The sequence below is a fragment of the Micropterus dolomieu genome, linkage group LG01, assembly GCF_021292245.1.
Source record: "Micropterus dolomieu isolate WLL.071019.BEF.003 ecotype Adirondacks linkage group LG01, ASM2129224v1, whole genome shotgun sequence".
Lineage (NCBI taxonomy): Eukaryota > Metazoa > Chordata > Actinopteri > Centrarchiformes > Centrarchidae > Micropterus > Micropterus dolomieu.
The window spans coordinates 35,911,580-35,938,286 of record NC_060150.1 but is presented as its reverse complement, the minus strand read 5'-3'; the positions used below and the strand labels follow the sequence as shown (position 1 = coordinate 35,938,286).

General features: G+C 41.2%; 2 protein-coding genes across 6 annotated transcripts in view; one reads left to right on the top strand and one right to left on the bottom strand.

The window, feature by feature from the left end:
- flt3 (fms related receptor tyrosine kinase 3) overlaps positions 1 to 10,783 on the bottom strand; it is a 12,434-nt gene extending 1,651 nt beyond the window's left edge. The window contains exons 1-23 of one of the 3 annotated variants that reach the window (XM_046067229.1): positions 10,712 to 10,783; positions 7,793 to 7,872; positions 6,771 to 6,922; positions 6,550 to 6,668; positions 6,322 to 6,433; positions 6,103 to 6,215; positions 5,722 to 5,891; positions 5,429 to 5,567; positions 5,139 to 5,316; positions 4,869 to 4,969; positions 4,648 to 4,750; positions 4,366 to 4,556; positions 4,161 to 4,273; positions 3,907 to 4,039; positions 2,773 to 2,877; positions 2,572 to 2,682; positions 2,277 to 2,433; positions 2,003 to 2,115; positions 1,749 to 1,870; positions 1,299 to 1,421; positions 1,073 to 1,184; positions 869 to 968; positions 94 to 199 (exon numbers count right to left, since the gene is read on the bottom strand). In XM_046067229.1, the coding sequence (XP_045923185.1) occupies positions 94 to 199; positions 869 to 968; positions 1,073 to 1,184; positions 1,299 to 1,421; positions 1,749 to 1,870; positions 2,003 to 2,115; positions 2,277 to 2,433; positions 2,572 to 2,682; positions 2,773 to 2,877; positions 3,907 to 4,039; positions 4,161 to 4,273; positions 4,366 to 4,556; positions 4,648 to 4,750; positions 4,869 to 4,969; positions 5,139 to 5,316; positions 5,429 to 5,567; positions 5,722 to 5,891; positions 6,103 to 6,215; positions 6,322 to 6,433; positions 6,550 to 6,668; positions 6,771 to 6,922; positions 7,793 to 7,807 (2,688 nt within the window). In that variant the 5' untranslated portion in view covers positions 7,808 to 7,872; positions 10,712 to 10,783. Of the gene's footprint in view, positions 1 to 93; positions 200 to 868; positions 969 to 1,072; positions 1,185 to 1,298; positions 1,422 to 1,748; positions 1,871 to 2,002; positions 2,116 to 2,276; positions 2,434 to 2,571; positions 2,683 to 2,772; positions 2,878 to 3,906; positions 4,040 to 4,160; positions 4,274 to 4,365; positions 4,557 to 4,647; positions 4,751 to 4,868; positions 4,970 to 5,138; positions 5,317 to 5,428; positions 5,568 to 5,721; positions 5,892 to 6,102; positions 6,216 to 6,321; positions 6,434 to 6,549; positions 6,669 to 6,770; positions 6,923 to 7,792; positions 7,873 to 8,419; positions 9,711 to 9,997; positions 10,417 to 10,711 lie in introns of those variants that run through there. The other 2 variants (XM_046067221.1, XM_046067213.1) reach the window with 2 other exon arrangements.
- pan3 (poly(A) specific ribonuclease subunit PAN3) lies at positions 9,129 to 26,699 on the top strand. Of its 3 annotated transcripts, none has more exons than XR_006827880.1 (19): positions 9,129 to 9,349; positions 9,489 to 9,853; positions 10,803 to 10,924; positions 11,192 to 11,264; positions 11,366 to 11,436; positions 11,581 to 11,725; positions 11,991 to 12,208; positions 12,452 to 12,556; positions 12,648 to 12,705; positions 13,234 to 13,395; positions 14,657 to 14,773; positions 15,164 to 15,265; positions 16,520 to 16,685; positions 16,963 to 17,050; positions 17,190 to 17,329; positions 18,466 to 18,595; positions 21,790 to 21,876; positions 22,953 to 23,017; positions 23,117 to 23,189. XR_006827880.1 is itself a non-coding variant. In XM_046067312.1 (19 exons), exons 1-19 carry the CDS (start codon positions 9,330 to 9,332, stop codon positions 24,539 to 24,541), a joined length of 2,427 nt encoding a protein of 808 aa, XP_045923268.1. In that variant the 5' UTR covers positions 9,133 to 9,329; the 3' UTR covers positions 24,542 to 26,699. The 3 variants fall into 3 exon arrangements, 2 of the variants coding, with proteins under 2 accessions (XP_045923268.1, XP_045923277.1); XM_046067312.1 differs by lacking the exon at positions 21,790 to 21,876 and adding an exon at positions 24,401 to 26,699 and having other exon boundaries at positions 9,133 to 9,349; positions 23,117 to 23,255; XM_046067321.1 differs by lacking the exons at positions 9,129 to 9,349; positions 9,489 to 9,853; positions 21,790 to 21,876 and adding exons at positions 9,945 to 10,080; positions 24,401 to 26,699 and having other exon boundaries at positions 23,117 to 23,255.
- Positions 26,700 to 26,707: the final 8 nt, after the last annotated feature.

The following is a 26,707-nucleotide window of genomic DNA, read 5'->3' as shown; positions in this document are numbered from 1 at the left end:
ATGTTGCTTATAGATCAGATACAAAAGGATAAAACTCTGCTTCAAATAGACTATTTCTACCCATAGTAAGCTGGCCTTGCTCTACAGGCCTACCTTCTCCTCTCTGTCTGTCAGCATATCACACATGAAGGACACCAGTTTGGAGAAAGATGGCCGGTTGCAGGGATCCAGGGCCCAACACTTGCACATCATCCCGTACCTGGAGAGGAAAGTCATAGAGAAAAACTATGAAATATTCATAGATTTTGTCAATAGTTGCTGAAAGACTTCTTGTCTATGAAGGTTCCCAGCTGCACTAACGCATTTGTTTGGTCTTGATGACAGCAGGTTAAGAAGTACTTGTAAACTTTACTTAAGTGAAAGTACTACAACAATGTAAAACACTTAAACCTTAAGTAAAGTACTTAAGTAAATGTATTAGCAAAGTGCACTTACAGTAAAACATCAAAAGTAAAACTGTAAAATGGCACATTTCATAGTGTTCTATATAGGTAACATTATTGGATAAATGTTACTTAAGTATTAAGCAGTGTTTCACTGTTCCAGCTGCAGTTAAACTATTTTATATACAATTATAGACAATTCTGGCAACAGTTGGGTCCTTATTTTCTTAAAACAAGTGAAAAGATCTGTTAGTGCAGTAAGTATCCTACAACCTGTTTTTCATATGAACCTGTCTAAAAGAAAAACCTTGTTGTGTTTTTTACTGCCATTGTTCATTGTTATTATGGTGCAAATGATTAAAATATCTTCATCGTTACAGTGTACAGAGTTGATTCTGAATCTGGTCACTGTCTTGAATCCATTCAAATATTGTGTCAATTTATTAGAGAAACATAAGGGTCGCATACAGACTGAAGACACCTACACAGACTCGTCGGCGTAGTATGGACACTCCATCTTAAATCCTCTCTCAATCATTGAATAGAACGTGTGATCCACCTTCATTCCTGGGTACGGAGTAACACCTGAGACCAACAGTTAGACAGACAGAGCTGGTGTTAATCATTGTGCAGGAATTGATTGTGTGCTTTTTAAATGTGCTGCCCATGGAGAGCGCTGGCGAAGCTACCGAGTGAGAAGATCTCCCAGAGCAGAATGCCATAAGCCCAGACGTCACTCTTCATGGTGTATATCCCCTGAAAGGTGCTCTCCGGTGCCATCCACTTCACTGGCAAACGCACCTGACAGACAGCAAATGTATGCGTCAATGTGTGAGACACGGTGAAAAAATATCCAGAATGTAGCAACCAATGAATGATGTAAATAACATTGATAGCAGGCATCTTGCGACATACATTTCCTCTCACGACATAGTTGGAGTCGTTTTCAATGTCCCGGGCCAGTCCAAAGTCACCAATCTTCACCAGTCTGCCCTTTGTCACTAACACGTTTCGGGCTGCCAGGTCTCGATGGATACACTGCAGACAGACAGGACCAATCGTCAGGATATTTACTTCAATCACACCACACATAATAGACAAAGATCAAGCCCATAACAGCAGTTTGCAGTTTGAAATGTTTGTGTTCTTTGTAGACAAGTAATTTTAAGCATTTATTGTCATGTATTGCATAGAAAAAACTCACGACTGAGAAGCAAGAACTAGGGGGAAAAAAAATGCATTAATTGTGAAGCAATCATCAGAATAGTTGCTGGAAAACATCAGCTGTGTGTCAGTGTAGAGAGTGTGGAGTTGACAGATGTAAATGTGGAGAGTTTGTAGTGTGTGTGATCCTTTGTCCCTTACGTTCTTGGAGGACAGGAACTCCATGCCTTTGGCCACTTGGAAGGCGAAGCTGAGCAGGTCATCAAAGGTCAGGGCTTGCATGTCCACTGTCTGATCATCTGGGTCTTTGTAGATCTCTGGGTCTGCAGACAAACTGGCATCAATTAGGAACAACACAGATCCCATTCGCACATCACTGAGCTGTAGGTGTTCATTTATTAGTGGATCTATTTGACAACATGCGTGTTCTGACTTCAGATGGTATTTTTTTCAACCTTCAAAGCTGTCCATGTCACCGAAGTTGAGAGTGAGGAGGGCGATGTCCTCCTGCCCTCTGGTGGTAGAACAGTGCATGGGAATGTAATTGTCCAAAGGTGTGTCCAGCTCACTGAGAAAACAATGGGACAGGATTGTGATTATGATGTTAAACCAGACATCCAAAAGAGTTATTTAACAAATATGCCTGTACTTGTATTGCCCTTTGTTGCCCTTATTGCCAAATTAGTCCCCCAATTTTTCTCCCACCCCTTGTTTTCCCCTTGTTCTCACCTAGAGCCCTTCCCGCACTGCAGGTTGTGGTAAAGGCTGGTGAAACGGTCCTTATTGAAAGCATCAGTGACAGACTTGTGGTAGCGGTCTCTGTTTTTCTTTAGGTAGTTCAGTAGATCTCCAAAACAGCAGTACTGGAAAATCAGGTATGTGGGTCCTGTATGGGGAAAACAAATATTATTTAAAATCTATCAGCACTATATAAACATTTAATGGTTTACAACACACATAATGTAGTTGTAAGCAAATAAATCTCATATTATTGTGCATGTGTGTAATTAGTGGTATAATGTACCTGTGTCTGTGCATGCCCCGAGCAGGTTAACAATGTTGGCGTGTTGACCGATGTGAGTCAGCATCTTGAGCTCTGACATCAGAGCCTCCTTCTCCATCGTCTCGTGTTTTTCTGCAAGGTCAAACACCACATCACCTACTGAAATGACCTCCATAACATTTTGCATTTCACTCACATAAAATAAATATGTGAAACACTGACCTTTAAGCATCTTGACAGCTACCTGCTGTGAGACTCCAGGTTTGCTGATGCCATACGCTGTAGCCTGGACCACCATGCCAAAAGCCCCAGAGCCCAGTTCTTTACCTGGGGAAGACACAGAAACACCTCACTTTGATTTTTGCTCACGCTGAGCAAGGGTAACTTGCAGCTCAGATTGAGATTTTACATGTAAAAACACTGCTTGCTCATAAGAAAAACAATTTTCTGTACAATGCATTGTCCAGTGCTACCTAATGTGTTTGGGATGTGGCCTTTTACAAAAATGTGTCTATAAGTTGTTAGCAGTCACCAAAAAGTGATATACCCTCTAAACGTCTGGTTTGATTTATTAACTGTTCCAAGACCCAAAGAGGTAAAACCCCAAAAGAAAAGGATGCTAGTTAGAACTATATGAAGCCCAACTTTGTTTTTTCTTCTTTCCTCACCCATCAATTGTCTCACGACCCCTCTTCTTGTGCCCCTTTGAAGGGGCCCAACCCCTAGTTTGGTAAACTATACCCAACATTGTAAGAAGTAGTTGCATTATTGATTGCATCAAAAATAAAACAATTTAATAGGCCTATATTATATCAGTCACAGAGGCTGATTTTCTGCAAACCTAGTACTTTTACTTAAAGTGGTCATATTATGCTCATTTTCAGGTTCATCATTTTATTCAGGGGTTGTACCAGAATAAGTTTACATGGTCATATTGCACATTGCTGCAGCCCCCTTTTTTTACCCTGGGAGTTGAACCCTCAATTTTAGCTACCGAGTGAAGCATTGCACTTCTACAAGATCTTTGTTGGGTGTTCGCACATGTGCAGTAACTAGTTAAACACTACTAGTCAGTCAGAAGCACCTCTTGTCACTGTGTGTGCTGCAGCTCAGTGTGTTTCTCCACCAGTGTTTTTGAGGGCCTGACAAGCTGCTATGCGAGCATTATGAAGCGTGTTACAAAGTGACACAGATAGGTTACGGAAGTAAAGGCTGGACTACAATCGAGCTGTATGGCTTTTATGATTATATTGTTTTACTGATACTTTTACTTAACAAAATGATCAGAGTACTTCTACTACTGTCTTCAATACCAAACAAATACAGTAGTGGTCTGGTATCAAGTCTACTGCATACCCAGTTCGAGGTTCTCCCTGGGAAACTCCCATTTCAGGTCATACTCAAAGTCATTGAAGTTTATGTAGATGTAGTCATTGTCGTTGGGTCCAACCATCTGGATCATCTGAAGCTGCGGCTTGTACTGGGGTTTCTATTGAAAACACAAAGGGGTTGGCACCATGTCCTCACATGTGTTTATGTATGTGTGTGTGTGTGTGTGTGTGTGTGTGTGTGTGTGTGTGTGTGTGTGTGTGTGTGTGTGTATTATATACCTTCTTTTTGACAAAGTACATGAGCACCACACTAACTACTGCCAATGCCAGAAGCAGAAGCATACTGCCTACTTTCAGCACCATCAAGCTGCCGTCATCAATATTTGGAAGACCTAAAAACAGGGATGAAGGAGAGTTTATAATGACAGTCATCAAAAAACAGTCAGCAATTCAAGATTTTGTAATGTGAAATCAATCTCGCTACCTTTGACAGCTTTGACTGAAGGTGCTTGGTACAATATGGTGTTTTGAGGACTGCACCAGGAGCCAACTGAGTTTTCCAGGCAAAACTTAAGACTGTGTCCTTTCACTAGATTGGTATGTAGGGAGCTCTTGATTGTCTTGTTACAGGAGACTTCCTCCACTGTCTGACCTGCATTTTCGACTGTTTGACAACTGTTATGAGAAAAGAACAGGGTCTTGAGGAAATAGCAATCTGAGTGTGTATGTGTGCCCTCTGATCTGAGCAGTCCAACAGTGAACATACCTGTCGTTGGAACAAGATTTCCACGTATAATTTGCTGGCACAAGACTCACAGTCTCAACGGTTATGTTACCCCCAATACTACTGAATTTAAAGTCCGGATTGTCTGAAACAAAGTCAGCGGACAATGAGCTTTGCACCATTTAAAATACATTTGTAATATTATTGTGCAGAAGTTACATTAATAAAAACAATACCAAAGACACACAACAAATCTCTCTTACCCACAACACACACTGATATATTCGCTGTTTGTTTTTTTCCTCCAGCCTCCAAGTGTAACTTATAAAGTCCTGATTTGAGTTGATTACATAGCTTCACAGTTCTACAAAGAGAGAGTCAAAGCCAACATTTGTATGGTTATATTTTCCAATAGCAGTTGTGGGAAAAAACTGAAATATGTTGTACATTTCTACATGCTGATGGCCTTTTGCAACATTGTTAGCATTTCATCGATAGAGTTCAGCTCCAGGAGCATTGCTTCATGCAGCTACCTGTGTTCTGTCACCCAGCTGTCCCTGATGCATTTAGTCCTAGTTTTATCAGGAGCTTCCCAGAAACAGTTGTTGAGCACAGGGCGGTAGGAAACATTGGCTTGCAAACAGGAGCTGGATACGTTCTGAGCCAGAACTTCCTTGCTCTGATCCAGCTTGAAATCGATGAAATCTTCAGCTGAGGAAACACAAGAATGAAATCAGTACAAAAAAAGAACGAGAACCACAGGAAAAGTTGAAATTACTACACATGCAAAGAGAAAGAGCCAAGTGAAATTAGTTCTACCAACCCTTTACGTGAATGTGGACTAACTTTGGTTTGACATTTGGAAAACTGCAGGTATATGTGCCACTGTGCTCCACATCAAGTGATTCTATGAACAGGTAGGCCATCCAATATCCCAAATGTAAGTCATTTTTAATGCAAATCTGGGACAAAAACATATAGATGTTATGATTTGAATGGGAAAGACCAGTGCAGTAGTTTATGATTTGTGTGGTAAGATTTAAGTATTAAAAAACGACAGGGAAATAAAAGAAAATTTAAGGAAAAACTCATTCGTCTCAGTAAGAAATACTATACCTTCTTCTTGGCTTTAGAGCAGGCGATTGTTTTGGCATCCATTATTTGGCTGCCATTCTTCCACTCAGGTGACTGTTGAGACTTTATTCGGCAGCGAAGCAGTAAAGACTGACCAGTGCTCAAAGTCACATTAGAAACTTCGTCACTTTTCACTGAGTCACTCCCTAGGTCTGAAACACACAGTAGGGCCACAAGTCACGCAACAGACTTGATGGTCAGGTGATTCTTTTGTTAGATTGTTTGCTATAGCACGATTAATTAAAGAAGACAAATAGTTAGCAATAGTTAGTAATGAGCAAATTAGTTTGCGTCTGTAATCATTTAGTATGTATAAATCTTTTGGACGATGTATTTAATGAATTTGTTTACATATTTAATTACCGTAGTCATACAGTTGGGAGCATTCTTGTCCTTCTGTGTTACTGGCACAGCACATCACTCCACTCTCAGCATACAGACTGCTGGATATAGAATCCCCAGGCTTTGTGCGCGTTCTATTCAAAAGGAGGAGAAACATCATTATTAAAAGAAATCACACTATAATAAGATGTTTTTTTAAATAAAGTTAGTGTCAGCAGATGATACTGCATGACATCTTACCCAGACCAATTAATAGTTGGCTTTGGGCAGCCCTCAGAGATGCATTTGAAATATGGGGATTTCTTTTGGTGTTCTAGGCGATCCAGTGTCAGCTTTGGTTTTGTGGGACGTCCTGGAAAAAAAATGTATTTTACTATAACTTTTTTTTAAAAATCAGCATCAAACTGTCTAGTGTTTGTTTGCTTTACTGAGTGCTGACTGAGCGTTGTAGTAGAGAGTGTTACTCACCCTTTACACAAAGAGACACTTTCATTGACCAGGTCTCATTGCTAGTTTTACAGCTCAGCGTGTACTCCCCTGAATCTGTCTGAGAGAGCGGTGGTAGGACCATGGAGTGACTCCCATTTCTGGTGAGGATTTAAGGAAACGTATAAGTTTAAACATATACACGTGAGAAAAAAAGGGGGAAACACACTTACATACGCACACACACACAGATATTTACTTACACTGTCAGTACTTGGTCTACTCCTCTGATCCAGTCGCAAACAGGGTATTCAGATAAGTGCTCCAGGGAGATGTTGAGTTTCTTACCAACACAGGCCTCTACGCTGACAGGACCAGATGAATTCACATAGTCTGCTGGAACAAAGAATGTCACCTGAAAGACAAGACTCAATATTTAATTATCCTGCATTAACTAGCATCAAGTAGCATGAAGATTTTATTTAAATGGTGCAAGAACACATAAAAGAGGCTCATATGAGATGATCATAAAACATTGATGACTGTTGTTTCAATGTTAATTTTATCATTAACACCTGTGCTTTAACTTGTCAAAATAATAACGTTAAAGCTTTTCTTGTGTCTGCTATTACGGGTCTCAAGCTGTCATACTAAAATGACAGACTTTCTTCACACACCATTAACATGTTGAACAAGCAATGAAGGAAGTAGTAGCCTACTCTAAGACTTGTACTTTAACGCTATGTGTTAATACACATGCATATATTACTCATATATTGTCTTTTAAGGATATGTGTATATATTTGCCACATGTATGTTTTTATTTGTGTAATAAAGTTTTAGTAAATTTATTCAAGTTTATGCTATTTCCCTCCCTGATTTTTTTCAACCCCTTGTTGCTTTACAGTTCTGTTTTTCTGTTTCTAAGTGAATCCACATTATGTACTCTGAAAGGTCTCTGTCTCTGTTTAATCTGATAATCTGGCCCTGTGAATGGAAGACTCTGGCTACGACATTCATGACAGCCATTCATGTGTTGGCTGTAAAAAGCAAACATTAAATATCATTATGATCTGTAAAACCTGCAGTCTGACTGTCTGTTGTGTTTCACCTATATCAGTTCATGCACATTTTAGTTCAAAATCATTTGAGCTTACCAAAGAGTAACAATTTCCCATAACTTAATAATGCCCCAGAAATATACAGTAACTCAAATAGACTATGTGAAAGTAATTTGCATTGTTAAGTTAAAACATAGTAAGGATTCTGGCAGCTTTTTCTTTACCTCATTACTGGTCATGCAATGCTGATTCTGCACCGCCACACCATCAGAGCAGTGCAGCACCACAGCACACAGCAGAACAGCTTGAAAGACAGAAAATTTATAACTTTATTTCAAATGTTTCTAAATAGACTGAATCAATTAAAAAAGAAAATGATATTTGAAAGAAATATATGCAAGAATTATTAAGTAACACAAAACAAGAAACAATGACAGTATTGCCATAAAGATAAGTTAACCGCTGGTTTATTTACACTATATAATATATGCATTATATATATTTTTTATATTATACTGTATTTTTTTAAACTACATTTAAAACCTGAGTCTGATTTGTTTAAACTGATTTGAACGGTCATCCTCTCAACACACAGCCACTTTTGATCCTCATAATGATGAACTACAGCTGAGTGTTGAAACCTTCAGAGGAAGACCAACAATCCCCCAGAGACCTAATCTCCATATATGAAATTTGAAAGATAGCATCCTTCCGTTCAATTCAACATCAAACATTTTTTTTATAAACATGCTTAAATTCTGTCCTTATATGTCACAATATACTTTAAATTCACCTTTCCTCAGTGCCATGAACTCAAACAACAGAACAGAGACCGTAAATGTCTCACTCACCCGCAATCATGTTTTTCTGCCTCCGTGTTGATGCTCTTTCTGTCAGTGTCACATACTCAAATGTACGCTCAGACATCGAAACTTTGAGATGTGTGCCTAGCTTTTTAACAGGGGAAGTAACACTTTATTGTTGACGTTTTCAGCCACGCCTGCAATATCTGAAGTGCAAAAACATTTTAAAAAAAACCGAAGAATAGACTAACTTAAAATGTGCTTTTTCGAGTTTTTTTATTTTATAAGATGGCAAGTGCGCGCAGCTGCAGTGTTTTTCTCATTTTGAGTAAAATATGCTTCAAACATATTTTTTATGTAACCTAGTGGAGACAGACAAAAGCTTATTGAAAAGAGAGGTGTTATTAGGCTGCTTTATATGTTCTCAATTACTGTCATAATCTAATATGTCTTTCCCTGAATATTTAAATGAACTTATCTGATCTCTATTAGTTTTTGACCTTCTCTTGTTTTTAGTCCTGATGTTGTATTCTCCTACGTCTATTTTTGTACATTTATATAAATTAAGTTAAAGCAATAATCTGCGTCATAACCTCGGATATAATTTAACATATGTTATTATTTATTGCAATGAAATCAATTCAGCTGACGACTGAAAGCACAGACTGAAGAGCTTGATCCTGCAAACTCAAAACCTCTCCACCCCTTCATCTTAAATATTCGTTTGCATTCACAATCTCTCCGCTCTGCAAGTCCAATTTGCAGCTTGCAGCAGGTAAACTCTTCCAGACGGTGTAATACCCACAATGCAAAGCTATGCTAGCTTGTGCCTAGCAGAGCAGCCTGACTGCGACCAAAAAACAACAACAGGCTACTTTGCGAAGACGGCAGCTGCATGGATAGCGATAACAACGACGACCAGGACTCCAAGCATGCAACGATATTTTCTTAAACCACCATGCACCTTAGCCTTATAATGTGAGTACTGCAGCGTCTTAAGTGTTCTCCACCAGCTGAAGTGATATTTATCCGTTCCTTTAAGGGGAAACTGTTTGCAAGCTAGCTGGCTAGCTCGCTAGCTATCTGCGTCTCTCTATGTTTGAGTGTCTTCCGGCAGCAGCGGCGGCGGCAGCAGCGGTGCCATGAACAGTGGACTCCCAGCTTCAGCTGCTCCGCTTGGGGGTGCCGGGATACCCAATGTCAAAGTGAAGTTTTGCCGATATTACGCGAAGGACAAGACCTGCTTTTATGGAGACGAGTGTCAGTTCTTGCACGAGGATCCGTCCATGGCAAGCCTGCCGCTGCACGGCGGCGGCGGCAGCCCCGTCCCGTTGTCCATGGCCGGGGGTGGCGGGACGCCAGCGGGGTATTCCCTCGGTGGCTCCGCGGCGGCCTGCCCGGGAGGCGGGGGGACCGGTGTGTCAAAGAAGAGCGAAACATTGGGGCCTGCAGGCACGTCTATCGACGGGCAGCTGTTAACCAGTGAGTAAAAAATGCAGAAAGACAAGGCCTCACACGGGGGGGCTGACTGTGACTTTACTTTTGGGCCTTATTGGGCTTTGTTAAAATTTAGCCCGAGGATTCACTGAGGCCTCTTCACCCCAAAACAACGTGGGTTTCATTTACCTGCCAAACACTATCAACCTTCCTGCAGGCTGCTAGCACAGACTCGGCTCTTCGGCTGTCTTTGGAATAGCTTTTGTCTTCAGGTGGTGTTAGTTATGCTTTACAACAACATGTAACATTATCCATGCTTTTGCAGCTTACACGGGGCATGTCTGCTGGTTTGTGACAGCTGTGAGTGGGCAGAAATCCGCGACCCACTAGCTAGTGTAGCTAATAGCCAGCTAGCGTTAGCTAAGCTAGCGTTAACTTGACCGCTTTAACTAACTTTAATGTGGCTGGCCTTGCCTTCAGAACAGCGATATCAGTTGTAGTACTGATGGTCTTGGTTGTTCCCCAGTTAAATGTTGTTTATACTAACTGCAGTGTTGCTGTTTAATGCCAATTTAATGTTTGCTAACAGTAGCGTAGCTAGGCTAGCTGTTCACGGGGCATTGTTTTTGCATTATGTTAGTGTTTTCCCAACGTAAACAAACATCAAGTAACAACTATTCACATGCAACTCAAAAACCAACTGCGCCCACATTAACTTGGAGCCACTGAAGACAGTAATTGTTGCTAAAAAAGTTTACAAAATGAGACGGAGTGGATATCGCCCTGTGGCTGTCATTAGTAGTGGCTCACTGCAGGTGTGGAACTGTTTACATGCTTTCTAATTAGCTCTGTGATTGGTTAACCAAACAGTCAGTAGTACCGACATTAAATGGCATACTTTACCTTCTGGTCTCTGTTAAAGTCCTGAAATAACTATGTTCCTATCAATGTTGCTGCAGTTAGTATTTGCTAAACTTTTTTCTGTCATCCACAGTCCCAGGGATGGAGGGCGCAACCCTGAGTGATGCCAATCTTACCAACTCTTACTTCAGCAGCAGCTTTATTGGGGTCAATGGGTTTGGAAGCCCCGCAGAGTCCAAATACTCAATGATGCAGGTACATAGGAGAAGCTGTAGATATGTAGTTAGTGTAAACATACAGCGTAATAAAGGCTGCTTTGAAAATGTATGTGTGGTCACACTACTGTTGTAGGTCCCCCTTTAAACTGAGGCACTATATTAGTTATTGAAATGTTTTGCGTATGGTTAAATTGTTTTATTTAAATTCTCACATCAGAATACAATATTTGGTTATTTATTTACTGATAAACATATATTAGATTGCTTTCTGTAACACATCTGATCTTGGTGCTGCCCTCTTCAGCGGATGACTACCAGCAGCAGCTCTCCCAGTCTCCTCAATGATGGTGCCAAGAACTTCACCCACAGCGCTCATGGTACGACTCCTACTGAGCTCTGTGGAGCAGTGTTAAGCACTCATCCATTGAATTTTGAAAGCACCACTGCTCAGCTCCTTACACTCTTTGGTCTTCCACAGATCCAGTGAACTCCCCGACATCCTCACTGTTCAGTGATTTTGGTGCTCTTAGCATTTCCCAAAGGAGAAAGGTGAGCATATAAGCGTCCCGTCATAGAGAGTAAAATAATTTTAAATTGCTTTTAAAGTTCAGGTCTGGACTTTTGTATGAGTCTTTATTGACTCTAACAGGAGTAATTGATTTCATGTAACTCTTGCATGTTTTGTGCCACCAGGCTCCTAACCCGGCAGCAAGTGAGTTTATCCCCAAGGGAGCTCCACGTATGGCCACCATGGCTCAGTCCACTGTCCAGGCCTTCCCCTCACCTCTCTTCCCACATCCTGGTATCAGCAGCTCCACAGCCGCTGCGCTGGCTCCAGGTGAGCGTTTCTGCAGCATTACCAACTGAGAACTCACCCTGCTACATCTGCTTTGCTCTAATTTCTACATGACTCAGTTTTGTTTTCTTCATCTTTAGCTCACAAATTGTGTAGTCCAGCAGGTCAGCGAAGTCCCTCCTGTCTATACCATCACATGTGCTACTGTTGAAACAAAAGTAGACATTTTTGGGCGCTGTGCTCCTTTCAAACATTTCATATCCCCTTTTCATGAAGTAATTTAGTTTCCTTTTGTCTCTAATTTTAGGCATGTCTCTGTCTGCGGGATCATCTCCTCTCCACTCTCCAAAAATTACACCACACACCTCACCTGCACCTCGTCGGCGCAGTCACACCCCAAACCCTGCCAACTACATGGTGCCCACCACCGCATCGGACCAGGGCGCTCACATAATACAGAAAGAGACTGTAGGCGGGACCACCTACTTCTACACAGACAACACCCCGGCACCAATGGCTGGGATGGTATGTGCTGCCCTACTCTGTATTTTAGTCAAGAAACACTTGCTAAAACTAAAGCTGGGAATACACTAGAAGACTTTGACTAGACTAGAAGTCCTAACCAAACACCAAACTGCATTTAAACTCTATCTGATCTGAGGTTCTTTTGGGGGGCAAGCACGTGGGGAGAGGAATAATACATTTATGATCACACGGGTTTTCATTTCTCAATAAATAGGAAGCTGTGTTTTTCTGGTTTCATCACAGGTGTTTCCTACCTACCATATCTATCCACCTACTGCGCCTCATGTGGCCTACATGCAGCCGAAAGCCAATGCTCCATCCTTCTTCATGGCTGATGAACTCCGACAGGTATTTTCCACTTTCCCTTCGTTTTCACTTAATATCTTCACTGTGTTCTTCTCTGGAGGTTTTGTCTGATGCCCTTTTATTTGTCCTCCAGGAGTTGATAAACAGACATCTGATAACCATGGCCCAGATTGACCATTCAGAGAATCCAGGTAAAGGGGCTACTCTGTTGTCGCCACAAAGGGTTGTTATTAATTCAATAATTTCTGTGTGCGCAGCAAAATGAGGCAGGCATGCAATAAAAACACTTTATAATCAATGAAAGAATGTGTTCTGTATTCAACAAAAGACCATTTTGGTGCACTGTTGTTGGTTCACAAGTAGACAAACCTATGTTGCTTAAACAAACGTGCAAGTCTGTTGTAGAGTTTATTTCCTCATGTTAGTGTCAAAGGGTTTTGAAATTTGTTTGTGGTCTCTGGGTTTTGCTTCCAGTTACCCACATGTTTTGTTTTTTTTTTCTTCTTCTTTTTTTCTCACACTCAATAATGAGGTACAATTTGTGCGCTCTCAAATTACATTATGGTTCATAATTAAGTGTTGAATTAGCATTGGTCAAAACTGATTGATCATATGGTCTATGGCCTTCGAGGTAACTTAATGTTGTTGGATCTGTTTGCATGTGTTTGTGCACTAGCATGTTATCATTTTCCTTCTGAAACTGCTTCTGTCTTTGGCAGATGTACCATCTGAGGTGGACAGCTATCATAGCCTGTTTCCCCTGGAGCCTCTTCCCCCACCAAACCGCATGCAGAAGACCAGCAACTTCAGCTACATCACCTCCTGCTACAAAGCGGTCAACAGCAAGGATGATCTGCCTTACTGCCTGAGGAGGATACATGGTAAGAAATTGTCTTTCAAAGAAGCATAGCACACTTGTCACACAACTAAGAATAGCCACTGAGGCAAATGATATGATCATGTATTGACTTTTACGGTAAGGAAAAAGCAGCTGGGTGAGATAATAACTTACCGTATCCAAAGCTTTCTTAAATTGCCCTTTTCCAACCAAATTAATGCAGATTTTAAGAAAATATAACTGAAGCAACAAAAACTTATATTTGCAGACTTGGAATAATAGTTTAATTAGCAACTGTTTTTGCCCCCCTTGGGATAATCATTCATTTGTTTTAACAAAAAATAAGATGAGCCTTTATGCAACGTTTGATTTTCCCCTTTTTTAAAGGAAAATAATGCATTGCTGTTGTGCAGAAAACACACACTTCATTACAGCATGAACAGTGCAGTACGCAGAATGTGTTACGACTCCTCACTTTTATTAGAATAAACATGAAGTGTAGGGATGCACCGAAATGAAAATTCTTGACCGAAGCCATCACCAAATTTAATAAAAAAAATTAGCAGAATACTGAACAAGTACATTCATATTTTTTCCATTTATTTTGCCTTTTTTTTATTTTTTTACCATTAAATAGTCAAAATGTGCTTTTTACTCAGTGTTTCCCACAGGAAAACCTTACGTTGTCACAGGTGTATCCTCCTAAATTCATCAAGTCCGACCCAATTTGATAAATAATGTTGTTCTTGTATCGAGTAACCTGAATACCTCATGGCCTCTCTTCAGTTAGGACTCTCATACTGCAACACTTGTCTTTGTAAAGAGAGAAAATGACAGGGTAAAGCCTAACCTGCCTGTCAGCTCGCTCTGATCCGTTTCAGTGCAGTTAGCTTAATCGCCTTCTTATAAATGAGTGACAGAAACACTCAAAGCGGGTCAGACCGTTCTTTGCCTTGAAGAAGTCAGCCACAGATGGTGTGGAAGTGCTAGGAGACAATTCAACAGAACAGTGTCTGCAAATGGTGACTTTTGCATCTTTCTCAGACACTTTAAAATGTTTCCACACTGCCGACATGTCAACATAATTGTTCGGTAAATGTTATTCAGTCATTTAACTTATTAGGCGGAACACAGAAAGCGCTTGTTTTGTTTTTTTTGGCCGATTAATTTCAGTGGCCAAACATTCGGTGCATCCCTATTGAAATTTATTTGTTATGGGGTCATATCATATTTAAAGGTGGCACAGGATCTTATTTGTAATTGCTTATGTTTGTTTATCATTTTTATTTTTTAAATGTGTCCAGGTTTCCGCCTTGTTAACACAAAGTGCATGATGCTGGTGGACATGTGGAAGAAGATTCAGCACTCAAACTCTGTAACACTGAGGGAGGTCTTCACCACAAAGGCCTTTGGAGACCACTGTGAGTGGTGTGTGTGTGTGTGTGTGTGTGTGTATATATATATGTGTGTATATATATATATATATATATCTCTCTCTCTCTCTATCTCTTCTGGGCATGGTTAATTTGTATTTTTTACACGACCCAGACCTAATGTTGACCTGCTCCATAAAATATAAGGTGGAGTGGTATACTTGTTGCAGTGTTGCATTCAAGCTCTATTTAAGGTGGGTGTTTGTGACCAAATAGAAGCTACGGAGTTGTACTTTGATTGTTGTGATGGTGGAATACAATGCAGGATAAAGTCACAATTATTGGCGAGATGAAAATCTGTATAGCTGTTCAACTGTTGCTGATTGTTGAATTATCGGAACCCTAAAGCTTACCTTTTCCCTTTGTTTGCCCTTTTAGCGTTGGTGTTCTCATATGACTTCCATGCGGGTGCAGAAACCATGTTCAGCAGACACTTCAATGACCCAGCAGCAGACTCGTACTTTACCAAGAGGAAGTGGGGTGTGTTACTCTTCCTCCCTTTCAGTGTTTCTAAAATAGACCCAGCATCACCTCAGACCCCCTCTGCGCCCATCTGCTTCACACATTTTGAATTTGTTTACTTGTTTGCTAATGAGGTCATTGACCTAGGTCTATTTGGATGTGTGTTTTCATGTTTGCATTGCATGCGGTTTTGCTCACATCCGTCATTTGATGGCTTAGATTGCGTGTAGGTGTATATTAAACCACTCGATTGACTTGAAATGAATATACCTTATCCAAAAAGTTTAAAGGTGTGAAACTCTCATGGATGTCTTGAGGCTTCAAAGATGATTCATGTGTTTGGAGTCTGTGTCCTTTTTGACCGTTAGTATGCCTCTGTCTGTGCAAGAGAGACACGGGGTCTTGGAGGAAACTGTGGCTGAAACTGATCCTAGGGCAGGTGCTTTATGCCCTACCTACAGGAATGCAGACAGAGGAAGCAAAACCATTGGACTTTAGTCTGTAGCAAACACTGAAAACAAACTGTAATTTATGAATTGTACAAGATTGCACAGGAGAACATGTAATACAAAAAAAACCCTCAGAAACACCAGATCACATGATGCAGATGCATTTCTTTCTGGAGTGGCCTTCAGGGAAACGAACAAGCGTTCTTGTTGTGAAATTGTGGCTTGTGTTGTGTCGTACACACCCTAACACTCGCCTAGTTGACACAACCCAACCTTACGTTTACACGTAAGAAAAATTATTGAACAGATAGTTGGACATGATTTCCGGGAACGTGAGCTGAATTATCTGTTTTTTCATACAAGAGTTGAAAACCTCTAGTCAATCGACAAAAAAAGAATTGTACATTTCTTTTTTTTAAGGAATGGTCATTTTTAAGCAGTAATACATCCCTGAGATCCAGCTTCTCAATTGTAAGGATTTCAGTTTTATCAAAATGTAAACTGATTAACTTTTGGGGTTCGTTCTGTTAGTCAGACAAATGAGCAATTAGGCAACTTCACCGTGAGTTTTAGGAAAGGATGATGGGTATTTTTCACCATTACTGTCAGACATCATAGAGATGATACAATAATTTGATTAATCAAGAAAATAATAAGCAGATTCACAGATTAGGGTAGATGACGCATATTACTCGCATCACAACTGTGAGATACTGTTTTCCCTGAAGGTGAGATTGCCACAGAAGTTGACAGTTTGAGGTTAAGTTCATAGGTAAGGTCTCTAACCCTCTGTTTGTGTGATAAGGCATGTCTTTGTGTGCAGGACAACATGAACCTCCCCCACCGCGGCAGCACGCAGGTTTGCTCCCTGAGTCTCTGATCTGGGCCTACATTGTCCAGCTCAGCTCGGCCCTACGCACCATCCACACTGCCGGTCTGGCCTGCCGCGTCATGGACCCCAGCAAGATTCTTATTACTGGAAAGACCAGGTATAAATACCTCCGCACGCATTTCACCATTCAGCTTGGGCTGATGAGTGTTGTTGATTAGAGCCTGTCGCACTTAACCATAAATGGTGGTGTACGGATGAGCATGAATTTTCAGTTTCAGGGCTGAAAATGTAGATATGACTGTTAACTGTAAATGCATTAAAAGCGGAAGATTATTTTCAGTTCTGGCTTCCTTTTTACACAAGCATGTGGTTGTGCACACTCAATACAGACATGCACACAAACTGTTCACAATGATGGTGTCTTATCTCTGCAGGTTACGGGTGAACTGTGTTGGAGTGTTTGATGTCTTAACGTTTGACAACAGTCAGACCAATCATCTTGCCCTAATGCCACAGTACCAGGTACTTTCCATGATGTAGTCTGTGGTCAGTTACGCATGAACATACAGAGGATCTAATGGAGTGAGCTTCAGCCTGTGGTTAAAGCTCTTTGTAAAACAGGCATGTCTGTCTTTGGTTTGTTTGTGTTTTTGTTGTGTAGCAAGCGGACCTAGTGTCGCTGGGCAAGGTGGTGCTAGCATTGGCATGTAACTCCCTGGCTGGCATTCAAAGGGAGAACCTGCAGAAGGCCATGGAGCTGGTGTCCATCAACTACTCTTCAGACCTCAAGAACCTCATTCTGTAAGAAAGGGAGGGGGCGTTCATTTCAGATACCCCCTATAATAATCAGCATAGAATCGAGACTAGTCCTGATTAAAATTGGACATGACACAGAAAGCAGTTTGACTGAAAAGCTTACATGGAATACCTGTTTCGGGTCAACTTAGGTTTAAGAGCATTACCATGTATCTGTAGCAGAAACGTTCTGTTAACATCCTCATATCAACATGCTGTTAAGTCAGTTGATCTCCTCACCTGTTGGTAACAAGTAACTTCCTTCAATTTTCTCCATCCACAAAACGCAGACCATGGTTGCATGCTTTCCCAAAGCTGTAACTTTGCCTCTCAGATGTCATTCCGTCTGTGGGGAACGAAGAGTTTCATAACAAGTTTTTATAATACATTACCGTAACATAAACAAATCCCCAGTGTTACAACGAATATTACCATAAATCATCAGCATAAAAAGTTAGGAATGTAAATCAAAGAATCATAACATGATTTTAAAAACACTGTGCCCTGGGATACAAATTATACTAGCCAGTGTTTTTATTTTTAACTGTATATCTGATTAATTCTTTTCTCAGAACTCAGAAAGATGTCATCCACCCACACCAGTTATGCGGTTGGTGATGGTAGATTCGTCAGCCGTTGTGATTTTCTGTCTGCACCTACAGTCTGTCTGCATTTCTTCCAGGCCAAAGTCAATATAGATAACCAGTATGATGATGATCTGTTTTGTAGGAGCTGAGGATGCGTCTGAAGATTCTCAGTTATTCAGGTTATCTAGAAGTGCGACGTCAAAGGCAAATTAACTTGCTGTAATTAGAGTAAGTCCAGTGTAGAGCAGTTCTGAATTGACTGTTGTGTCTTGACAAGACTTATGCTTTTATTCTTAAACTTTTGAGCAGAGTGTGCTTATACGACCTCCCAGTGGTGGCTTGATCAATTCACTGTACATCTTTAGTGTGTGTTGACTGAGTTTACTTCCGATTTTCTCTGCGTTTATACATGTTAGGATAGGGGTTAAAATAAATGTCACATTTACTAGTGAAGAGTGGGATAGTGACGGTGCATATGGAAATTGTGCCTTTCCAACTCACCTGAAGGCAAACTCTGATTTTGAAAACTCTGACTCTGTTTTTGTGTGTGTTCAGGTATCTGCTGACTGAACAGTCTCGCCTGCGCAGCGTCAATGATATTATGCCGATGATTGGAGCTCGATTCTACACACAACTGGACGCATCGCAGATGAGGAATGATGTCATTGAGGAGGACCTGGCCAAGGTATATGAAGGGCACTACACGTTTGAAACAAAACACATAAAGGGAGAAATTGTGTCCCCAGTTTCTCCCACATATGGACTTTCCCTTGGTAAGCTGCCAGGTATATTTGGCGGCCCATTTTAGCATTTTGCAGAAAAACACAGATCAAGTTGTTGTCTGAGACACAGACGGGGGGGGGGGGGTATTTAAAAAAAAACACAGACCAGGTAAAGCAACAGTGAACACACCAGTGCACATCTCATTCGTTAGCTACCACGTTGGTTTTGTTTTGATAGGCTACGTCATTAACAAGCCTCCTCCACAAGCAGCGCACCTGCTACTGAATCGCTGGTGGAAAAATCCAGAACAAGCGTTCTGTGTCTTTTCGGCGACTTTATAAAACGTACTGCTGCTGGAGAAAGTCAGGCGAAGGAGTAGGAAGCAGGCATGAGTAAACATGATTCAGTCATGTTCTTTTCAGGCTGATATCTTGGGTTGGGGCCGGAAAAGGGGCATTGGTTTGGTGTGCAAAGAGAGAAGTTGTGTGCACACAGGATGTCGTATTGTAGGTTTTACAGTCTTGAATTTAGTTTCCCCATGTTAGTGTGAATGTGTGAAACGATCGACCCTCAACCAAACCTCATCTTTCTTCTCAGTCATCTCCCCAACTTCCCCTTTACATCCAGAATCCACCAAATACAAGTGTTTATGTTGGTGATTTCATCTCTTACTGCAAATGATTTCTGTTTTTGCCTTCCTTTAATTAGATTTCCAGCAGGCCACATAAGATGTCAGCAACATAAGTTCAGAGAACAGCCAAAGCTAAGAGCAAGGAAATTCCACTCTTTAGTAATAAAAATGGGCTGGAAAGGTACAGTAGTTTTTCTAGTCAAATCTGCTTGTGATCTGCTGATATCTGTGCTGGTGGGGAGTGTGTAATCAGAATGACAATCAGAAACGGCTTTATTGACAAGTAGTTTTTACACATACAAGGAATGTGCCCTGGTGACTAGGTGCGTAGACATAATCATAAACCTATACAAATAAAAAAAAAAAATAAATGTACAGGTTATAAAAGAGCAATTGTTACTGACATGTGCATCAGATTTGCATTGTGCAAACATTTACAGCATGTATAGTAAAAGGGGGAGAGGTTTGGGGGGGCATGAGTCAGTGTCAAGTCAAATTACAGCTAATTGGTTTAGCATATTTAGAAAAATAGTGAAGAACTTCTGAATTGACAGTAGGTAGCAGTGAGGCAAATGTTTGTCACACAGTAGATGTGCTAAAATAAATTCAACTCTTTAGGAACTACATTGAAAGATTTGATTTTTATGGGTAGTTTTGACTGAAATATAGGTTAAAAACAGGAGTTCACGCTTACAAACCACTCCTCTTTTTGCCAATCACAACCAAACTTTACATAATGACTTGAACATGACTAGGGATGGGGATCTAGACACCGGTTCCAAAATGTCTCAAAACCCGAAAATCAATAAGGTTCGAGCTTATCGATACTGCTATCGAGACTTGTGAGTCCTATGGTGTAACGTTATGTCTCAAGCGTCAATTCGGTTTTATTTTGCTACGCAGTGGATAAGAAAAACACGCATGCGCACACACACGCAGAGGCAGCAGAGCGAGAGGCTGTGCCGTCGCGGTGGAATACGGTGAGGGTTAAGTTGGCTCCAAACTACTGTAACGTTAGTTGATGACAGCTACGCTCTTTACTGTAAGTACGTGCAATAAAACCTTTGCAAGTAAAAAGAGACAATACTTTATCCTTACAGACAGGTGTATTGATAAACATGTAGAAGTGGTTAATTTAATCATCTCTGTCCTCAGTATCTCATCCTGTATGTTTTATACAAGCACAGCTAACGCTAGCTTGGCATTAGCCAAATATTAAAAACAAGTTAAATAGAAATCTGTCTGTCTGGAGCTCAGACAGGTCAGTAGTCTTAAAAACTCAGCTGCTGGCTGAGACAAACCAGCCGCTCCAGGGACTGATACAGACTTAAGTTATTCTTTCTAAACGTCACTCACTACTTGTGATGTCAGATAAAGTTATTGAGTTACTTTGCTGTTGTAAACATTAATGTTGCTGCTCTAGAAACATTTAGCTGTATTTAAAATATTAAATTAAAAACAACCAGGCAGTTAATATGCACAGTTAATATTTATCGCAAGTGATATGTCATCATTTAACGTTATCGCACATTGAATATTTTTCTCATACCGTGCAGGCCTACCTCATGCCCGTTGGGTCTGGTCTTACCAAATAACCATCACTAAATAATAAAGTATCGATAAAGAATCGGATAGTTAAGCAGTCTCAATAAGGGTATCAATAAAAATTAACGATTCCCATTCATAAACAGGACTTTAGAACATCTGGGAACATTTGCTCTCAACTCAGTGTTGTATGCATCGTTTGTTTGTGTTCGTGAGATAAAGGCAGTTTTGTATTGAGAATGAGGCTTTGAGTTGACTACAACAGTTAACAGAGTGAGAGAGAGGGGTCAGAAGGACCGTTTTGCAGCCTCATCAGCAGATTCTGATTTGCACACTGTTTAGAGGACTCCCATGTCTTCACTTCTTGTAACAAGAGTGCAGATCAGCAAGCAGAGCCTATTTTCAGTCTGCCCTTGTGGATGCGGCCATTAATTTCACTACGAGATAGCCAGTGCCAGCTAGCCACCTGGAGTCATGACAGTGACGTGTTAACTGTGGTAGGTGCGCATACAGTGTCACATGACAGCGAATGTAGCCATCATCTAAGTTAATTCTTTGCACCTTTTTTTTTTTTAAATAACTAATTTCTTAAGATGTAGGCATTAGACATCCCAATTAAATGAATTATTTGAATATATCGCGCGATCCTACTCTGAAATGTAAAAGTTTTAATAAATTCAGGTGCAAGTCATTGCAAGGCAAGATATTTGCTGTTGAGTAAAAATGCCTTATTTAGCCCCCTCTGTTTTACCACGCAACAAATGCGTCCCTGTGGAAGATGCAGTTGTCACAGCCTCTAGATGTTGGTTCCAAAAAGAACCACTTGTATTCAAAACTAAGGTGATCTTAAATGGCCATTATGAATCCACCATTGGTAAAATTTTTCCCCCTCACAAGATGTTAGTCTAGAGGAGCTAGTGTTGGAGGACACCAACATGATCAGTTCATTGGTTTTCAATACTTTTTACTTTGTCCAACAGTGCAGAAAACGATTGACAGGGTGAGACAGGCAGAGAGGAGCAAGAGAAAGGAGAGGCAGGAGTAAATTATATCTGCAGAAGTGAAAGGTGAGCTACAACTTGTTGACAATCTGATGTAAAGTCAAAATCATCAAGTTTTTGTCGTATCTGTAGGTGCCACTATTTTACAATATTACAGCAGCTAGCTCAAAACATTTGTATTCATTAGCTGATGTATCTCTAGTTTAGAGTTGGTTTTTGAATTCATTAGTGATATTGGAGGTGGCTGTTGTCTTGGATTTCTATTAATAAATAATCAGACAAGACTCCATACAAGAATAGATGTGTTTAGAAGAAAGTGCAGCTTCTTCTAGTTGACTTTCAGTAAGGAGGAAATGTCTTCTGGAACCTGTGAGAAAACCGGGTCTGGCGTCCATTGTATGGACAGGAAGTCAAGTTAAGTTTTGGTTTCTGACAGTGTGCAGGGAGGTGAGGTCCTGTTATTAAGGAGGAATTGTCACATATGCCTCTATTAGATATTGTATTCTTTCTTCATTCATTAATTTTCTTTCTTCATATATTTGTTTGTTTGTTTTTTTTTATCTCTCAACCTGCAGTGTCAGTGTGCTCCATAAGGCTGCTTTCTCTGTATAACTGAAGTCGTAGAAAATCTAAATCACAGCAAGCAGATTTCAAGCAGATTTAATTGCTAAATGTACATGGTTGTGTTTTACTTTCTAATCGAAGTTGATTTGTGCTGCCTCCCACAGCCTGCAGCGGCATAATATTACCCTCACTTGGTGCCAAGTTCAACTTCAAGTTTGCCATTTTCACCCCATTCAGAAAATTATAGTCTATTCATTTCTGTGATTCAACCTCACGAAATTCTACCAGTGTCCCTTCTGTGCAGCTGCTCAAAAAAAGCTGCTCTAGGAATGCTGGCTATCCATTTTTCTGAAAATTTTCCGAATTGCTGGAGAGCCCTGGTAGGCGATTGGTTAATATAACCGCAATGCCCACGGTTTGATTCCGGCCAGAGACCTGTGTTGCATGTCTGACCCATCTCCTTGTTTCCTGCCCAAATCTTCACTACTGACTGTAAAATAAAGGCCAAAATGTCAAAAAAGTAATATATAAAAAAACATTTGGGACTTTTGTGAATATAAATCATTGTTTGTTTGCAGGAGGTGCAAAACGGTCGTCTCTTCCGCCTGTTGGCCAAACTGGGCACCATCAACGAGCGGCCAGAGTAAGTGGCACGCGTATAAAGATCCCCGTGTGTGTGTGTGTGAATGAGAGTGATTTGTAGTTCTGCTACCGCTTTGTGAACTTGTGTTGTTTGAATCAGGTTTCAGAAGGATCCGACATGGTCGGAGACGGGCGACCGCTACCTGTTGAAACTTTTCCGGGATCACCTGTTTCACCAGGTGACAGAAGCTGGGACGCCCTGGATCGACCTCAGCCACATTGTCTCCTGCCTCAACAAAGTCAGTGGTCTTTCTTCTTCTCTTAAGGAACAATTTAATGTGCATGAATTGGGCAAAGTGGCCTATTTTCAGAACATCTGCACTGGCTAGAAAGCATGAATGCGTTGTGTATTGGTCTTTTTTCAGTGACAAGTGATATTTGGTCATCAGCTGGTCATGGACAGCAGAATTGATAATCTCTCAGCTCTTTGAAACTAGTTTGTTAGACCATTTTGTACTTTGCTTTTGTAGAGCTAATAAACACATAGCTTAGCTAGCTCAGCTAACAATGTAAATACTCTGTATTTGTATAGCGCCTTTCTAGTCTTTTCGACCACTCAAAGCGCTTTTACACTACTGTGTACTACTGAATGCATACTACTCTGCATTCACCTCAAACAGAAACTAACATTCATACACTGGCGGAACAGCCATTCGGGGGTCTGTATCTTGCCCAAGGACACTTCAACATGCAGCCTGGAGGAGCCGGCGAGTGAACCGCCGACCTTCCGATTAACGGGCAACCCGCTCGACCTTCTGAGCCACAACCGACATTACAACCAATAGAAAGCTCTGAATGCTACTGAACTGTGCTATACACAAACGACCCCCATCTCAAATTCCAAATCCACCCCAACATTTAAAGCCTAAAGCAGCCCCAAACAATAAGCAAATGAACCTACAAGTTCTTGTTTCTTTTCTCACATTTGTTGTTCCTCTTTTCACTATTTAAGTTTGAAGGTGGTTAAAGCTGTGACTTTTTGTACTTCATAGCCCTTTGACGAGTCTTTTATTAATATCCACATGACTCTACACTCACATGTACATGTGCTCAGATTTAAAAGGTCATGTTGGGTATACAGTAGTACAGCATGAAATCGTACTCCACAAATTCGGGCTGTAATTAACAGTTTTCTAAAGCCCAACATGATGTCCAATAGGTAAAGAGCTCACATAAGAAAAAAAGAACATCAGAAAATCCTCACTTGTGAGAAGTAACTAGAGAATTTTTGTATGTATGTATTTTAATAAAATATATTCTTATTGATTTTTCTGCCAATTATGTAATGATTAAAGCTCTACTTAAAATCCTTATTCCAAAATGTTTTATTTCAAAGTCACTCAAAATCTTTGTGTTTTGTTGGCATCTTCCTGTGTTGACACAGCTGGACGGGGGCGTTCCTGAGAAGATCAGCCTGGTGTCTCGGGATGAGAAAAGTGTCCTGGTTGTGACCTACTCGGACCTGAAGCGCTGCTTCGACAGTACCTTCCAGGAGCTGCAGGCTGCAGCCTCCGGTTCTCTGTAGCGTCCTCTTGGCCCCAGGGTGGCACTGCCTGGACCTGGAGCACACTATTGCACTACAGGGGAGGACCAGGCTCATGGAGATGACATCAGCACAGCGAAGGCGGCGGGGCAGGGCTTCGTGAACCTCAGTCACATACACTGACCCTGTGGCACCAGGAAGGCTTTTTCTAAAGTGTATTTTTTTTAGTTTTCCTAAACCCCGCAGCTGAAAATCGTAAAACAAAAGGAATAAGGACAAATATGGAAGCTGTGATGAACCAGTATGATGACATTTTTTTAGATTTGGGGAACAAAACGAGAAACAAACCATGAGGTTTTGAACTTTTTTCCTGCTTTTACTGTTTATTTCTACAATTGGGGTTTATTTTTCAAAGGAGGATGCACTAAGATTTTAATTTTTTTGTTAATTTTTGTTATTTTTATGAATACGTGTGAGTGGCTTACAGGGTGTACAGAGAGAGCTGAAGTCACACACATGGACATAAACACCAGAGCAGACTAGGAATGAAAACAAACAACAAAAAATCCAGCTTTTCTATTGACTCTCATCCGGCTGGAGACCATACCCCTTCATTCTGACACACTAGGAGATGGGACACACCACTCGAGGCTTTTATTTGGCGGGATGGCACCTGTTTCATGAAATGGGCCAGCCCACCTTTGCCTTGGTTGTTGGTTCCCCCAAAGAAAGGACAAACCACTTGGGTGGGTGGGAAGGGTTCTTAAAACTGGAAAAAAATCGATTGATTTCTGACATTTTAGTTCAGGAGATTGTGGAATATCAGACTCATGTGTGGGTGGGCGGGCTAGCATGGACTGGATCTGGGTTTAGGGGTTAAAATGTGGTTTTTGTTGGCACTGAGGAAGGGGTGTCTTCTCCTGATGCCGTTTACAAAGTGTTTGTTACAAATGCAGCAACCACCTTTTGGTTAATGGACGCTATCTTAACAAACTGCTCAAGAAAAGGGTCATTTTGGTTCGGCTGTCCAGCACTTGGGTGTGGCCCGTGGGTGGGGCTTCTGTTGAGGTGGAGCCACAGCTGCCTCTTTGTGGAATGTCCTTTTTTGTCCCCCCCCCCCCCCCCCCCCCCCCCCCCCCCCCCCCCATCCCCCTGTCCTCTTGCCCCTAAAGTCCCCTTTCTCTGTCTCTCTTGCGCTCCCCTCTTCTTTGTACTTTTATCCCAAACCTCACTTCCCCCTCAGGGGGTCTTGGCCCCTCGCCATTTGAGAAAAAGTGATGCTTTTTGTGATTTTTCTAGCTGGTTTTTCTCTTGGGGTCTCTGTGCCAGATACTGTGCAGGAATGCATGATGGGAAATGGGAGGCCAGTTAATGTTTTGCCTCAGTTGAACTCTTTATTATTCTGTGGACCAATTCCAGCAGGGGTTTAGGGGAAGGGATGGAGGGCAGAGGAGAGAATAGGAACTGGGCACTAACCGGTTTTCTTTTGTTTTATTTGACTTTTAAAGATCATGATATACAAATGCGCTGGAGATAAAACAGTGGCTGTTGCACTCACTTGGATGGCTTGGATTTCTCTCAGGATGACAAAAAGCTGGAGGGGCCCAATGATTGAATGTGTTTGGCTGTCATTGGCCGCCTTCTGTCCAGTCAGATGAGCTACAGTGGAGTGGGTGGGGACGTCTTCAGATCGAGGTTTTAGGAAGGTAACGTTATTGTGGAGATCAGGCTGTGAGGGATTCCTTGTTGCCCTTAAGCACAGTTTATATCACGTTTATTTAATTTCTTGGTTCTCAAATTGACTTAATGAATTTGGTGCAAACCTTCTTCACCCAGTTAAAGAGATCAATCCAAGCTCTATCAAACTGCTGTCCTTCATTCCTCTGCCTTGTTCTCAGTAGGTTTTGGCGAATGTGTACAAACATCAGACAAGTTAACACGTATGAACCACGCTGTCAGTGTAGAGTCAAATCAAGGCAAAAGGCATAAACGAGAATGGCGTCTTGGCTGCAGTCGGTTTAATGTAAACCTTTCACAGTTGTTGTGGAAGTTGGGCGGTCTGTGCTTGGGAGCAACAAAACCTGCAGGGAGCTGGCTGTGTTAGATCATGTACTACTTCCTATGTTTTAGTGAAATGAACAGACAAAAGCATATTTGGTGAATGTGGTGCTTTAGAAAACCCTCATCAGCCACACACATCTCCCCCCC